The sequence below is a fragment of the Megalobrama amblycephala genome, linkage group LG17, assembly GCF_018812025.1.
Source record: "Megalobrama amblycephala isolate DHTTF-2021 linkage group LG17, ASM1881202v1, whole genome shotgun sequence".
Taxonomy (NCBI): Eukaryota; Metazoa; Chordata; class Actinopteri; order Cypriniformes; family Xenocyprididae; genus Megalobrama; species Megalobrama amblycephala.
In genome coordinates, this window is record NC_063060.1 from 4849357 (window position 1) to 4866235 (window position 16879).

General features: G+C 36.5%; 1 protein-coding gene across 1 annotated transcript in view; it reads left to right on the forward strand.

Moving 5' to 3' along the window:
* Nucleotides 1-12918, forward strand: part of scn12aa (sodium channel, voltage gated, type XII, alpha a) — a 74578-nt gene extending 61660 nt beyond the window's left edge. Inside the window, exons 18-27 of the mRNA XM_048162616.1 lie at nt 2470-2587; nt 2688-2842; nt 3293-3466; nt 6219-6341; nt 7781-8053; nt 9057-9110; nt 9520-9661; nt 9751-9851; nt 9934-10204; nt 10510-12918. Of these exons, the coding sequence (XP_048018573.1) occupies nt 2470-2587; nt 2688-2842; nt 3293-3466; nt 6219-6341; nt 7781-8053; nt 9057-9110; nt 9520-9661; nt 9751-9851; nt 9934-10204; nt 10510-11738 (2640 nt within the window). The 3' untranslated portion in view covers nt 11739-12918. The remainder of the gene's footprint in view (nt 1-2469; nt 2588-2687; nt 2843-3292; nt 3467-6218; nt 6342-7780; nt 8054-9056; nt 9111-9519; nt 9662-9750; nt 9852-9933; nt 10205-10509) is intronic.
* The last annotated feature ends 3961 nt before the right edge of the window (nt 12919-16879 follow it).

The window sequence follows — 16879 nt, forward strand, 5'->3', positions numbered from 1 at the left end:
TCTCCGTAAATCATTTTAAATATGTTGCCATTACATGCACGGAAAATCTCATCAAAATTGTATCAAGAAGGCCCACTTCCTACATAGAGAAAGAAACAAGGAGAAAGAGTATGTATTCAGGCAGATTTAAAACAGCTCTCTCTTGCCATCTCAGATTATACTGGAGGTCAATGACCTTGACTTGTGCACTCGTGGATTAGATGCATATGCTAGTATCGCGCCATATGTATCTTGGGATGCATGCGTTCTATTAGCTGTCTTTGTTTTCCATGCCAAACCCAGAGGTTTTTTTCAATCAGTGTTGATTTTCTGGATTATATGTGCAAAGATACACTCAATTAACAGATATAATACCAGTATATGTGAGGAGAAGCAACTAAATGGTAGAATCTGCATTGGATTAAGCATTAGACGAAGAATGAACAAACTACAGAGGGAATATGATGTAGCATTGCAAAACCGAGATGAGTCATAAGTTACTCTGTCCGTTCAAGCACACAGACATACAGTAATACATCCAATTAGTAGGTCCACCATGGTTTTAAGATCATCTGATCTTCTCAGGAAAACTCAGACCATAATGCTAAAAAAAAAACTATAAATATGTGTTTTAAAGTCGGCATTAAAGGTGCCCTAGATTATGTTTTTAAAAGATGTAATCTAAGTCTAATGTGTCCCCTGAATGTGTCTGTGAAGTTTCAGATCAAAATACCCCATAGATTTTTTTTAATTCATTTTTTTAACTGCCTATTTTGGGGCATCATTATAAACGCGCCGATTTTATGCTGCGGCCCCTTTAAATCCCGTGGTCCACGCCCACAGAGCTTGCGCTCGCCTTAAACAGTGCCTTAACAAAGTTTACACAGCTAATATAACCCTCAAAATGGATCTTTACAAAGTGTTCGTCATGCATGCGGCATGCATGCGTCGGATTATGTGAGTAAAGTATACTGTTATACTGTTTACTTCTGATTTTGAATGAGTTTGATAGTGCTCCGTGGCTAACGGCTAATGCTACACTGTTGGAGAGATTTATAAAGAATGAAGTTGTGTTTATGCATTATACAGACTGCAGGTGTTTAAAAATGAAAATAGCGACGGCTCTCTTGTCTCCGTGAATACAGTAATAACCAATGGTAACTTTAACCACATTTAACAGTACATTAGCAACATGCTAACGAAATATTTAGAAAGACAGTTTACAAATATCACTAAAAATATCATGATATCATGGATCATGTCAGTTATTATTGCTCCATCTGCCATTTTTCGCTATTGTTATTGCTTGCTTACCTAGTCTGATGATTTGGTTGTGCACATCCAGACGTTAATACTGGCTGCCCTTGTCTAATGGCTTTTATAATGTTGGAAACGTGGGCTGGCATATGCAAATATTGGGGGCGTACACCCCGACTGTTACGTAACAGTCGGTGTTATGTTGAGATTTGCCTGTTCTTCGGAGGTCTTTTAAACAAATGAGATTTATATAGGAGGGAGGAAACAATGGAGTTTGAGACTCACTGTATGTCATTTCCATGTACTGAACTCTTGTTATTTAACAATGCCAAGATAAATTCAATTTTTAATTCGAGGACACCTTTAAAAATTTTAGTAGTCTTTTCTTCCCTGTTGTGGAGTGAAACGGCTTCCCTGAGTGAAACGGCTTCTCAAACAAGAAAAAATGTAAGGTGGGACTTGATTTTGTCCATGCGGAATTGATTGGATGGTTGAGGTTTGCTATTGATCGATCTGATGTGAGTGACATGTTGCCCCGCCCCTGAGGCAGTAAACACGTCATCAGAGAAGAGATGTTGCTAGAAAAGGGAGGGGAAGGTATTTTGACTTAAGATTACAAGGGCATGTGAATTTTTATAATTATTCACAAGATATAATTTAAAATAAACACTGAAATATTCAAAAATAAAGGTACAACCTAACTTCCTGTTTTGATTTCATTGTCGGTTTTGTTAATGCATTACTTCAGAAGCTGTGTCTAAATATCAAAAATGTATTCTGCCAGTTTTGTGTATCTTGTAATGAAGATCATCTGGAGACAATTTTGGTAAAGACCATTTCCTGTTCAGTTCAGAATGGCTGACCGGGATGGTATCATGGGTATTGTTGCAAGTTGCATTACTTCTTTTGACTTCAAACCGAGCACTTAGTCGAAATAAAGCATTTGGACAAAATTTGTAGAAGTAGGAGAACAAATGGTAAAATTAAAAATGGCATGTATAACTATTATTTTACTGTACACTCCCTTAGAATGATTTCTGAAGGATCATGTGACACTGAAGACTGGAGTAATGATGCTGAAAATTCAGCTTTGATCACAGGAATAAATTACATTTTACAATATATTTCACAGTATGACTGTTTTTACTGTATTTTGATCGAATAAATGCAGCCTTGGTGAGCAGAAGAGACTGAAATGTAATGGCTGAAAAAAATTTCTACCTTATTCAACAGGAAGTCATCAGCCTCTCTGAAGGAAGTACCGTGGACCTGAGGAAGCCTGGGGAAGACGAGGAGGAATATTCTGAGATGGCAGATGATGTCATGGATCCAGAAGATTGTTTCCCTGAGTGTAAGCAAATAAAACACGAAACAAGACTGATAATATTGGTTCTCCTGTGACCATGGAGTTTACAGGACCTGATCAAAGTCATCTCTCTGTGTCTCTCCAGTCTGTATGCAGCGCTCCAAGTGTTGTAATATAAACACAACGAGAGGTTTGGGACAGATGTGGTGGAGGTTGAGGAAGACGTGCTATCAGATTGTAGAGCATAGCTGGTTCGAGACCTTCATCATCTTCATGATCCTCCTCAGTAGTGGAGCTCTGGTGAGGAACCAAGCTGATCGGTGAACTTTAACCATTTGTTTACATCATAGCAAAAGAAGTCATTTATGCATTAAAGGCATACTATGTAACTTTTTTTGTTAAAAATGTATATAATGAGTGAGTACATCATGAATCCATCTTCCAAACCATGTTTTTGTCTTATCCTGAAACACAACAGGCTATACGCCTATAATAAGTGTTTATAATGACTATTTTAGACAGGGCGGGATGACAACTGCTGGGAGTATGTACGTACATAAACAGAGAGAAGTAGCTCTGGCTGCAATGTTCTTACACAAGACGCATGCGGTTTTGTTTATTAACTGCTAGAGGGCCAAAAGTTACATAGTGTACCTTTAAAAATGTCCATATTATGATTAAATGTGTAGCTAGATTCATCAGAATCAACTCTCCTGTTCTTATTGTGTTATGATATTCTTCTTCTGATAGGCATTTGAAGACATTTACATAGAACAGCGGAAGGTGGTGAAGGTGGTGTTGGAATATGCTGACAAGATCTTCAGCTACATCTTCGTGCTGGAGATGTTTCTGAAGTGGATCGCATACGGCTTTAAGAAATACTTCACCAATTACTGGTGCTGGCTGGACTTCCTGATTGTGGATGTGAGTAGAAGAATCTTCTCTAGTTGAATACTGGAACAGGGTGCATTTCGCTCTGGTAGACTTAATTTAATTCATTTAATTTAGGCCAAGACGTTACTGAGATGTATATTTAGTATAACACACTCTTAAAAATAAAGGTTCTTTATTGGCATTGATGGTACCATGAAGAACCTTTAACATCCATGGAACCTTTCCATTCCACAAACGTTTCATTATGGTGAAAAAAGGTTCTTTAGAATGTTAAAATGTTCTACAAACTAAGAAAAAAATGTTCACTGAAAGTTCTTTGGGGAACCAAAAATGGTTCTTCTATGGCAGAACTGTGAAAACCCCCTTTTGGAACCTTTATTTTTTGTATAATATTGACTGTAACAATATATTTTGTTCATATAAAGGGCCATGAATGTAAAACTAGAAAATTGTAAAAATAAAGAATTTGTTACAGTGAGGGCTGTTTTTTTTTTTTTACAGTGATTTTACCACAAATAATGCTAAGTGTAGTGTCCTAAAAGGGTTAGTTCACTCAAAAATGAAAATTATCCCATGATTTACTCAAGCCATCCTAGTTGTATATGACTTTCTTCTTTCAGCCAAACACAATCAGAGTTATATTACAAAATATCCTGGCTCGTCTAAGCTTTATAACGTGAATGATTGGAGGATTAGTTTTTGAAGTCCAAAAAAGTTTAACGGTGCTTTCGCGCCGGAAGCTTGTTATTTTACTTTATAAAGTTTTAAATAAGAATATTTGTCTTACACAAACGCATTGATTCGCTTCAGAAGGCCTTTATTAACCCCCTGGAGCCGTGTGGAGTACGTTTTATGATCGATGGATAAACTTTTTTGGACTTCAAAAACTCCTCCAAACACTCCCATTATAAAGCATGGAAGAGCCAGGATTTGTAATATAACTCTGATTGTGTTTGGATGAAAGAAGAAAGTCATATACACCTAGGATGGTTGAGTAAATCATGGGATCATTTCATTTTTGGGTGAAAAAACGCTTTAATCATGGAAAAATGCACAACCTCCCGTGGTTTATTGCTTTTAAAAATGTCTACAACAGCAATCTGATAAAAACACCAATGTTCAATAAATAGTTTGATTATTAACGTCTGGAATAAAGAATTCTTCCACAAATAATATAGTTCATTATTCTTACTGTAGGCTGTTTACATTTGGCAAGAAATATAATAACTTGTTGCATTAATATAGATGTAAAAAATTACATAAAATGACAGAGACGTAGTGCTAAGATTTCATTTTAAAGTTTTGAACTTTTCTTTGTAAGTTTTGGTTTTGTGTTTTTTATGGTTTTGTGTTACTGGCATTTTCAAACATCTTATGGCTGATTGTATGTCAAAATTAAGATGTTATGGAAATACATTTCTCGCACAAAATACATGAACACACTGAATGAAAGCATCTGGATTAGCTGAACTAAACACAAGCAGATTGTGTGAGTGTGTCTCACCTGATGCTCATCTGACCCACACAGATCTCCACACACACCTTTAATGATAGGGTAAGTTCATAGTTCAAAGGTCAGAGGTGAGCAGAGGCTCACATCTGTATCTCAGCTGCAGTTCTCTTCTCATCCAGATATAAATGCCACTGTCTCTCTTTCAGCAATTTGAACGGATTAATTTTGACCTATAATTTAACATGTTGTCCAGTTTGAGATGTTTGATAAGTATCTTTACAGGACCTTGGTATTTATATCATAACATTATATCAAAGAATTATCTGGAGAAGATCAGTTACATTTAGGACTGTCGATAAAATCAACGATTGTAAACGTACATGTACGTTACAGTGAGACGTGTAAATTTGATCTAAAATCTGTATTGTAAACGTATTTTTTTTTTGTTTTATTTCTTTAAGTTTGTACTTGTATTCATTCTTTGTCTTCTGAAGTTTTGTTTTAGAGCTGAATTGCACAGAAATATCTTCTTTAGATATATTGCAGTGATAAGGAAAACTATAGAAATAGTTTTTTATAAAGAACTGATGATTCTTGGGACTTTTAAATTGAATAAGCCATACTATGAAACAATATCCTAATTGGGAATTCAGAATATTGTTTGGCCTGATGAAAATCACATTATTAAGAAAGCAAAAGAAAATTTTGATCAAAAGAAATGATTCAAAAGAAAAACCCAAATTCTTTATAAAACCTCACTCTATTTTATATATATGCATATTGATTATGCATATATAGTTGAGTATGTGGGTATATACATTGATGTACATATGTGCATACTTGTTTTGTCTTCATTTCACCTCATCAGCCCATCAAACAAAATCCTACCATTACCTGCCATTACAGCAGAAGACCATTCTGTTCTACACTGTCTGTCGACTTTGACTGTAGAATAGAGTGGAAACCTATTGCGATTTTAAACTGATTTGTAAAACCGATCTGATTTATATGCCCCAACAAATGTGTTCCTATAGAATGTCCCAAAAATGCATAAATATTTCTTAGGTCAAAACGTGTATCAACCTTTTTTTTTTCTTTCGTATTTCATGCTGGTTATTTTATGCTGTTTTGAAATAGCATTACCAGCTGCTATTTTTTTTTATTGATATAATACATAGTCAAATTTCCATCTTTTATTCCATATTTTAGATTGTCTATTTAATATAAAAAGCCATTCAGAGAGGTTTTTTTACTAATATTAATTTTTAGAATTCTTATTAATATTAAGTCCATTATTTAAAAAATTCTGCATGATTTCTCCTATTGCAGGTGTCTTTGATTAGCTTGGTTGCTAACTCTCTTGGCTACTCGGACTTTGGGGCCATTAAATCTTTAAGGACTCTCAGAGCTCTGAGGCCCCTGAGGGCCCTGTCGAGATTTGAAGGAATGCGGGTAAGATGCTTTCTTTGCTTCAACTCTTTATAACTCATGTTATAAAACTGATAAAGCATGTCAAGCTTTCAAGGAATTCAGTCAGATTACACCGCTCTGCATCATATTTGCTGAATGAAATCCAATATTTGTTTCTTACTAATTTTAAGAGTGCTGATTCCAAAAAATAGTGCCTGTTTTGCTCTAGCATATCACACTTTCTCATGAAATGTGCATTTCATAGCATCTTTGCTTTCGACAACCATTTGTGAGGTGAAGAAGTCTTGTATTATCTCTAAAAACTGCCACAAACACATGAATCCTATCTTGCTCCGAGCCTGGTTAGAATTATTTGTTTATTTGATTTTCACATATTTTACATTATTTTATGCCCAATCCTGATTTCAAGTTTATAATTTTGGCAGTGACACAAGGAAATGCAAACATGATCCATGATCTGTGGGTGTTTTACTACATCCAAACAGCAACAGAAAATTACATTTTGAAAAAAAATCAGAATAATTGAGAACGGGCCATTGAATTATTAGAAAATAATGCACACCCGAGGTGTTAATGCGGCCACGATGTGGAGTAAAATAAAGTCTGTGGTAAACATAACTTGACAATACTTGAATTTTTTGTTTTACAATGTAAACTGCACACACTCACACCCCAAACATTCTCATCCAGTTACATATTAGAAACATACGTGTTTTAAAATAAAAATAACAGCTTTGAAATTCACGTTTTTGATATGGGTGTGTGCAAGGCTTGACATTAACTTTTTGCTCACTAGCCACTCAGCATTTTCACTGGCCTCAATTTTGACATTGATACCATGGGGAAAAACTGCCATATAGATATTTTTAATATTCTTTCATAATTTGGCAGCAGGAATATTAGGCTACTGTCACTTTAAGACCTGACGCACAGATCCATTATACTGTTACACATGCGTTTTCTTTCTCAGCTGTTTACTTAAAACATAACTGACTGTGTTTACATGAATATTCGCCAAGACCAGCATTTTGACATCATTTTGTGTGTATTTGACTGTTTAAGCGCAATAAGCAGCGTAAAACCCGCACCCGGAAGTTATGTTTACCACAGGCCTTATCTCATAAATTGGAGAAAAAACTCATTAGGAAAATTAGTCTTCCAGGTTTTGACATCATCCCTGCATTATTCTATAGTAACACGAGTGCACTGTCTTTGTATATCTAAAGTCTTTGGTAATATTAGGCCTTTTTTTTTCAAGAATCAGGGCTCAGTAGTTAAAAGACTATGATTAAATTACATTTGCATGTCTTGAGAACTGCAAAACATGCCTGAATTTGTTATTTAACAGAAAGTTCTGATTAGTTTCTGTTCAAATTTGTTGTGTGATCTATTACTGCTGTCTCTCACATGCAGTCACATTATGATTGATTTTTGTATGATATTATATTCCTGTTGTTCAGGTGGTGGTGAATGCACTGATTGGGGCCATCCCGTCCATCATGAACGTACTACTGGTGTGCCTGATCTTCTGGCTCATATTTAGCATCATGGGCGTCAATCTTTTTGCTGGGAAATTCGGGAAATGTGTCAACAGGACAGGATACATCCACAATGTAAGCCTGGTCAACAACAAGACTGAGTGCCAGTCCATGAATGACACCCAGTTCTACTGGACCAAAGTGAAAGTTAACTTCGACAACGTGGGACTTGGCTACCTCTCGCTTCTGCAGGTGGTGAGTGTCTTGAAGGTTGAGCACCATTTAGAACTGGCAAACAGGATGCAGAATTCTAATTAAAAAAATTAAATTTAAGGCAGTGGAATAAAAATGGAATGCTGCTGTAAGTTTAGTTTTATATAATGTAATTACATTTTTACATTATCATACACAAAACAAGCATTTACAAGATATTTTAATATTTAATATTATGTTTAATGTCAATAAATTTTTATTTCATTTTAAGCCATTAAAAAGAGCTTTGATGGCTTTGTTAATTGTGTCAATAGTAATATTGAATTAGAATTTATAGTTTTGGTATTGAAGTGCATGAGAATATTTCAGTGTAGGAAAAATGTATTTTACACATCAGAGACAAAATGGGCATAATTAGTCCAAATGAATGATGTGACTATTTACGTTTGTCGCAAAACTTGTGTTAGACCTATAAATTTGACTGTAAAATGTCTTTGAATTGCAGGTCAATAAATTCCTCTTTTGTCATTCCATTCCATTGTTGTGGCCAATTCAAATTCACATTCATTATTTCAACAAATTCTTAAAATTCTAATTTCTGACCTTCCTGAACAATTAAGTCCATGAAACACTTTTGGTGATTGTGCTGTAGAATCATCCCTCATATTTGTTAAGGTAGCCAAGCAACCCGAGTTCTTCAGGGCCCTGCAACTCCTCGCTGAGCCTTAACCTATCATTTACCTCAAGGAACACTCTCTCAAATCACCACAGGTTATAATTTCTGTAACCATGGCAACAACATCCCAAAACGGCCTAGCTTAATAGCGTTCATGCTGACTCTTGGTGAGTCACTCTTTGTCTTTACAGAAAAAATGACACGTAAATGCATAATTACCTCAGACTAAAAAGTCAAGTTTTGCTACAGTCAGACATTGAAAGAAATGTGCTCACCTAGAAGCAGAACATATATTTGAATAAACTGACAATCTGATTGAAATGAATCAATATTTTGAATGATTAAATACTTTAATATTTTGTTTTTCAGGCAACATTCAAAGGCTGGATGGAAATCATGTATGCCGCCGTAGATTCCCGTGGAGTAAGCATGTTTTTTCATTACTAAAATTAATGACTTGCATGCAAAAACACAAAAGAAGAACACTTTACACTTTACAGTAAGGTCCCAACTAATGTTAACAAATGGAACCCTAACAAGCATTACCCTATTTACTTAATCCTTTAATATATATAGTCTTAAACTACAATCTATTTATGAAAAAAGAAAGTCAATCTATGGTGCATCAAGAAGCCCATCTAAAGAACCTAGAATTTAACCTAGAATTTTTTAACCTCCAGAGAAACAAATAGTAACTCAATTACCCAATGCAAGAAAAAGCTTTGTTGATAAAAAAGAGGGTTCACCGAAGGTGCTGAAAAGAACCATTGAAGAACCATTTTAAGAGATTAGACTGTCTAAAAAACTGTTTTGTGTTTTTCTTGTTTGTCAGGTTGAGGAGCAGCCCGTCAAAGAGATAAACCTCTACATGTACCTCTACTTTGTCATCTTCATCATCTTTGGATCATTCTTTACCTTGAATTTGTTCATCGGCGTCATCATTGATAACTTCAATCAACAGAAACGAATGATAGGTGTTTAAGATTTACATTTCCAAAAGCATTTTGTTACATTCCATGTGTTCCATGAAAATAATAGCATCTGGCTGTTCTCTGTACTAAAGGTGGCCAGGATATATTCATGACAGAAGAGCAGAAAAAGTACTACAACGCGATGAAGAAACTTGGATCCAAAAAGCCACAGAAGCCAATTCCAAGACCAGTGGTAAGATGATGATTTTTATCGATGATCGATCTAATAACAAATGCCCTTTCTAAATTCTCACCATGAACACATTTTCATCTAGAACATTCTACAAGGATTCTTCTTTGACCTGGTGTCCAAGCAAGCCTTTGACATCACCATCATGATGCTCATTATCCTCAACATGATAACCATGATGGTCGAGACTGATGAACAATCTGCTCGCATGGAGTCCATCCTCAATAACATCAACCTGGTGTTCATCGTCATCTTCACTACCGAATGCCTCATCAAGATATTTGCCCTCCGCTGTTATTTCTTCACCATTAGTTGGAACATTTTTGACTTTGTTGTTGTCATTCTGTCCATCGTTGGTAAGTGCACGACTTTCCAGTCTGGTAAGTGGTGCGTGTGGCTAATGTAAGATACGTTCCCTTCTGAAAAGACCAACTTGGTTTTTACTAGTTAGTGCTTTGGTACTGGTCTATCTGGTCACCATTATGGTGAAGCCAAGGAGGTTTTGCTGGTTTAATTTAGTTAAGAAACTTGGCAGAGACACCAGCTGGTCTTTTCAATGGGGTCGATGTCATCTGAGATGTTCATAGTGCCATTTCTCTATTCTTCAAAAGATTTTTATTGCATATTTTAATTTCTGTTCTTCATTTGTCTTTCCAAACAGGAATTGTCCTTGCTGACATTATAGAAAAATACTTTGTGTCCCCAACTTTGTTTCGAGTGATCCGGTTGGCAAGAATAGGACGAGTTCTCCGACTAATTCGAGCAGCTAAAGGAATAAGGACGTTACTTTTTGCCTTAATGATGTCGCTGCCGGCGTTGTTCAACATCGGCCTCCTGCTCTTCCTGGTCATGTTCATCTATGCCATTTTTGGCATGGCGAACTTCGCCTACATAAAGAAGCAGGGTGGGATTGACGACATGTTCAACTTTGAAACCTTCGGGAACAGCATAATCTGCCTTTTCCAGATCACCACATCGGCTGGTTGGGATAACCTACTGGATCCCATTCTGAACAACTCTCCGGAAGAGTGCAGCTCGAATTTCGTCAACACCGGAACCAATACTAAGGGCAACTGCGGCAACCCCCCAGTAGGGATTACTTTCTTCGTCAGCTACATCATCATCTCCTTCTTGATCGTGGTCAACATGTACATCGCCATCATTCTGGAAAACTTCAGCGTGGCCACCGAGGAGAGCACAGAACCTCTGAGCGAGGACGACTTTGAGATGTTCTACGAGGTTTGGGAGAAGTTCGACGTCGAGGCCACGCACTTCATCGAGTACTCCAAACTCTCCAGTTTCGCCGACAGCCTCTCGGAACCTCTGAGAATCGCCAAACCCAACAAAATCAAGCTTGTCCATATGGATCTTCCCATGGTCAGCGGCGACAGGATCCACTGCCTGGACATCCTGTTCGCCTTTACCAAGCGGGTCCTCGGGGAGACTGGGGAAATGGATGCTTTGAAGCAACAAATGGAGGAGAAGTTCATGATGGCGAACCCATCCAAGTTATCCCATGAGCCCATCACCACCACGCTCCGGCGCAAGCAGGAGGAGATTTCGGCGACCCTGATCCAGCGTGCCTATAGAGGGCACCTAATTAGACGGCAAATGAAGCAGGCTTCTTACTTGTACAGGCACATAAACCAAGACACACCATGGTCAGAAGAGGACGGCGCTCCAGAGCGTGAAGGACTCATAGCATCTATGATTAAAGAGCACTACGGTCCCGAGAGGGGGCCACCGGCGGGGACGCAGTACTTGGCTTCCTCTCCGCCATCCTATGAGGCTGCAACAAGGGATCCTAGTGACCGTTTCAAGATGTTACTATCGGACTCCAGATCCGGTGAGCCTCATAAATCAGAGACGTATGAAGAGACCTTTCTTTAGTAGACCATCTTTGCTTGCTTTTTTACTTTGTTTGGATGTGTCTAATGAGGAAGAATCCAAATGCAAACAAGATTTCACTTTTTTAATCTGTAAGAATGTCAACAACCTGGACAACCTATGTTGTTTTGTCAAATTATGACATGGCATCATGGTAAACAGACAAACATATATGGATATATATCAAAGTGAGGATGTACACGCTAACCTTTCAGGTAGAGAATGTACTTCAGCTCAGATGTGTTGCACATATCGCAACTGTAATATACTGCACAGATGTTATTTTGATTGTTTCCTATAAAGCTTAACAGGCCACATATAGTTTTTCCCAGGATTACAGAATCTAAGCAGAGTTTACCGTTGCTCAGGATTAAGTGAGTAATGTTATCACTTTTTTTTTTTTTTACACTTGAGGAGAGTGACTGATTTAGAGTAACTGGTGCAAGGAAAAGGCCCCTAAAAGCAGTTTGAATGACTACAGTTTTATCAGTGCTTGAGGAATTTGTTTTTCTTGTTAAACACAGGCAGGAAACTGTTTAAAAAGGGTTTAAAATCAATATGAAATCAAAATTGACTATTTAAGTCATTATTTATTGTGCACATTTGGCGCACGTTATTCCAAAGAATGAACCTGTCTATGTAATCTTTCTTCAAAATGTATCAACTTTCCTTTTCAGGATGATGTTATGTATTTTTCAATCCCTTCTCTTCAACTGCTTTGCTCCATCTTGATATGCCACGCCCACTTTTAATGATTCAATCAATTCCCAATGGATAAAAACACCTACAGTAGTATCACCCAAAATTGTTTTGGGTTAAATATCATGTGTCATTCAGCTCACAGCAGTAATATGGATTTCATGCTGACTTAAACTGAATTAAAATGGATAAACAACTATTTATACTGCAAAATCTGAATTAGATAAAATTACCTTCAGCTCTTATGTTTTATTCAAGGGCATTTTTACTGCAGAATTGTCAATATTTGGCACATGGAAATACTAGAGTGTCCTAAAACATGCATGCTATGCATGTCAGAATAGTATGACTGATTTGCTGATAGAATACATATTTTAATTTTACACTCAAAAAAATAAATGCTGGGTTGTTTAAACCCATCTCTGGGTCAAATATGGACAAACCCAATTTTTAAATTGAATTTTTAACCCAACAGTTGTCAATATTTGAGTCAAACATGGGTTGAAACAACCCAGCATTTTTTTTTAGAGTGTATACCATAATTATATAATAATAATAATAATAATATAACAATATATGATTTCAGATTGAAATTAATTTATGACATATTATTTAAAATAATAATGTTTACCAATATAATGTATATAAGCAAATGGGAAGAAAAGTGCAGATGTATCATCAACACACATGTACAGGTATATCAACTGCTGTGTTCAACAAGATATTCTAGTCCTTTTTTATGAAACAAAGTTCTCCTTTTCACAAAATGTTGTATTTAATTTTATGGGGCATTGATGAAACATTAAAAAACAATAAAAAATTCTCATGGGTACATTTTACAAAATATATTAAGGCTTTAAGAGATGGACTGATGGATAGATGACAATCACACAGTTGTGATCTAATGTTGTCATGTTACAAAGATACTCTTGCTGTTCTGCTGTGGATCACACATATTGGGAATCAACTGAATGCTATGAATTACATAATTAGCATATAATTGTTTGACAAATGCATTTTTCCTGGCCATGACACTTCCTATATTGAAACGGGATGTTGTTGCATATTGAAAGGCATATCCTGTGTTTTAAAATGTCAATAGTTTACAACTATGATTTATAGTTCATACCAGGAATTCCAATTTTAGAGAGCATTTTAATTATTTACATTTTTATACAGTCCAGCAAACAAGAAAAATCCTAAATTTTTTGTGCATTTTGACCGATAAGAAGGGTTGAAATTGAAATCTGCAAAAAGTTTATTTTGTCAGCTTTTAGAAGTTGGTTGGTAACATGGCTAAGCAAACAATAGACTAAAACTCTTATTTTGATTTCTTGGGGTTATTGAGTTAAGGACTTCATGGTTTCTTACATTTATTTTGTGGTTCTTCTGTGTTAAATATCAAAATCATAAAGTCGAAGTAGAAGAAAAACTATATAACTGTATAGTTAGAAGTTTAGCAGCAAAGACGAGATTTTCTTGGCCTTGTCTAAGTTTTTATCTCTTCTCAAACATCAAAGCGCTGGGTCTATAAGAAGCTATTGTCTGTCTTTGAACGTTAAACACCATTTTTCATGTCTTTCTTTACTGGGAACAAAAACAGGTGCTTCATATTCAACAACGAGGCAGTTTTTGTTGGTTTTTTAACAGTCTGCATTCGTGCTTTCTGCTCTTGGTTATGGAGCCAATTTGGCTGCGTCCCCTGGGAGTTTGCCCTTTCTCCAGCCCAGGGCGAGGGTGTTCAAATCCTCCACGGACCAGCTGGACCTCCAGGATAATCCCAGCGTAAAATAATCACTTGTTTTAATTACACACAAATGCACTCATACTTTAGTTCACTCTCTGTCACACAGTCACAGACCTTAAAATTGCTACCTTTTAGAAACACACAAATGTCCTTGCCTTTTACATTTGGAAAGGTGAAGGCTTAAAGCATTTCTTTTCAAAGATTTTATCAAAAAAAATAAATAAATAATGTCTTTAAGTGCTAATGAGATGCATTGTGCTGGCTTCAGCTAAAAAAGTAATAATGTTGGGATATTTTGAACTGTGTTGGGTGGAAAATCTTGAACCAAAAAGGTAAAATTGAAATTGCCAAGTCAGTAAATGGGATTTTTTTTTTTAGTCTTGCACTTCACTACTCTATCTATATATATTCACAACTTTGTCCATTCATTTTCTGAATATGCTTTAATTTTAATTCTTTGTGTCTCACTTCAAAAAAATCCACTTTAATGAATGTGCCTGCGTAACTGATCTGATGTTTAAACATCTGAACATGTGGCTGGGATTAAGCTCAACTAAAGGAAACCCATTATTAAAGATTAAAATGCACTATAACTAATTACATAAACACACATGCACATTAACAAAAAAACAAAACAGATTTTTAAAAGAAAATAAAAACAAAGTGCTTTGCTATTTTTGATTTAGACAGCAAAAGAACACAATCAATGAGTAAATGAGATTAGTACTAGATTAGTACAAGAGGAGTGACTGCTGAAGTTCATCATTAATTCACTTCCTGGATTTAAGGATGTGAACACTTAATCAGGATATGTGCATTTGTGTTCCCGTTGCCATGGTCACCATGGAAAAGCTCCACTGGTCTAGCCTTCTGTTAATTATCACAATAGACTAAAAATTATTAATAGAAACTACAAATAATGAGTCAAAATCTGTATGAAAAGGTACTACTGATAACATATCCGACCACTGTAAATGTTTCTCTTTGTGAGGTTTGCTTTGAAGTGGTTAAAACGCATCTTTACGCACAACTGCCAGCCTGCATTGAGAGCTTCTTGAGACTCCGGAGACACCAGCAGCTTCAAATACCTGTTTGCTGCTCAACACTGGCTTTTTTTTATAGCTGGCCTTTTAATGAAATTAATATTTTTTGAGAAGAACTTTCCTTAATAAGCCTTTATCTGACCGAGTTCTGCTGTGCTCCAGATCACTCACAAATCTTACGATAATTTGATAATCTCCGTTTGGCTTTCACACAATATTAGTTGTTTTCATGCCTTTTGCACAACATTGCACCATTTCATGCTTTTCAATTTCAGAAAGATCTTTCTTCCTCTCCATATTGCATGAAAACTGTGACTTACTTAATAATGTGGAACAACCTCTCAGTAGAGTTTCTATAGATCTGGCAGATTATTTTATCTGAGATTGATACCAGTTATCTAAAAAGACATGGATAAATAAACAAACATACATTTTCTTAGAAAAACTAAAATCTGAATGTTTATTGTACTGAAATCTTACTGATATGTCACTTGCATAATAATGAGGAATGCAGTGTATGCATATATATATCTGAACTCCATCATACATTCATTGATGATGTACACTGTGTATTTCAGTACACTCACTGGCCACTTTATTAGGTACACTTGCTAGTACCGGGTTGCCCCCCTTTTGTCTTCAGAACTGCTTTAATTCTTCATGGCATGGATTCAACAAGGTGCTGGAGGCATTCCTTACAGATTTTGGTCCATATTGACATATAGCATCACACAGTTGCTGCAGATTTGTCGGCTGAACATCCATTACTCGAATCTCCCATCCCACCACATCCCAAATGTGCTCAACTAGATTGAGATCTGGTGACTGTGGAGGCCATCTGAGTTTAGTGAACTCATTGTCATGTTCAAGAAACAAGTTTCAAATAATAGCTTTGTGACATGGCATTTTATCCTGCTGGAAGAAGCCATCAGGAAATGGGTACACTGTGGTCATAAAGGGGTGGACATGTTCAATACTCAGGTCAACTGTGGCATTTAAACAATGCTCAAATGGTACTAAGGAGCCCAAAGTGTGGCAATAAAATATCCCCCACACCCTTACATCACCATCACCAGCCTGAACTGCTGAAACAAGGCAGGATGGATCTATGCTTTCATGTTGTTTATGCCAAATTCTGACCCTACCATCTGAATGTCGCAGCAGAAATCGAGATTCATCAGACCAGGCAACATTTTTCCAATCCTCTATTGTCCAATTTTGGTGAGCCCGTGTGAACTGTAGCCTCAGTTTGCTGTTCTCAGCTGACAGGAGTGGCACTGGTGTATCTTCTGCTGCTGTAGCTCATCTGATTCAAGGTTGGATGTGTTCAGAGATGCTCTTCTGCAGACCTCGGTTGTAACAAGTGGTTATTTGAGATACTGTTGCCTTTCTATCAGCATAAACCAGTACAGTCTTTCTCCTCTGACATCAACCAGACATTTTTGCCCACATAACTGCCTCTCACTGGATATTTTCTCTTTTTCTGACTATTCTCTGAGATGGTTATGTGTTAAAACCCAATAGATCAGCAGTTTCTGAAATACTCAGATCAGCCCATCTGGCACCAACAACCATGTCACGTTCAAAAACTCACTTTCTTCCCCACTTCATCAGATCATCTTGACCATGTCTACATGCCTAAATGCACTGAGTTG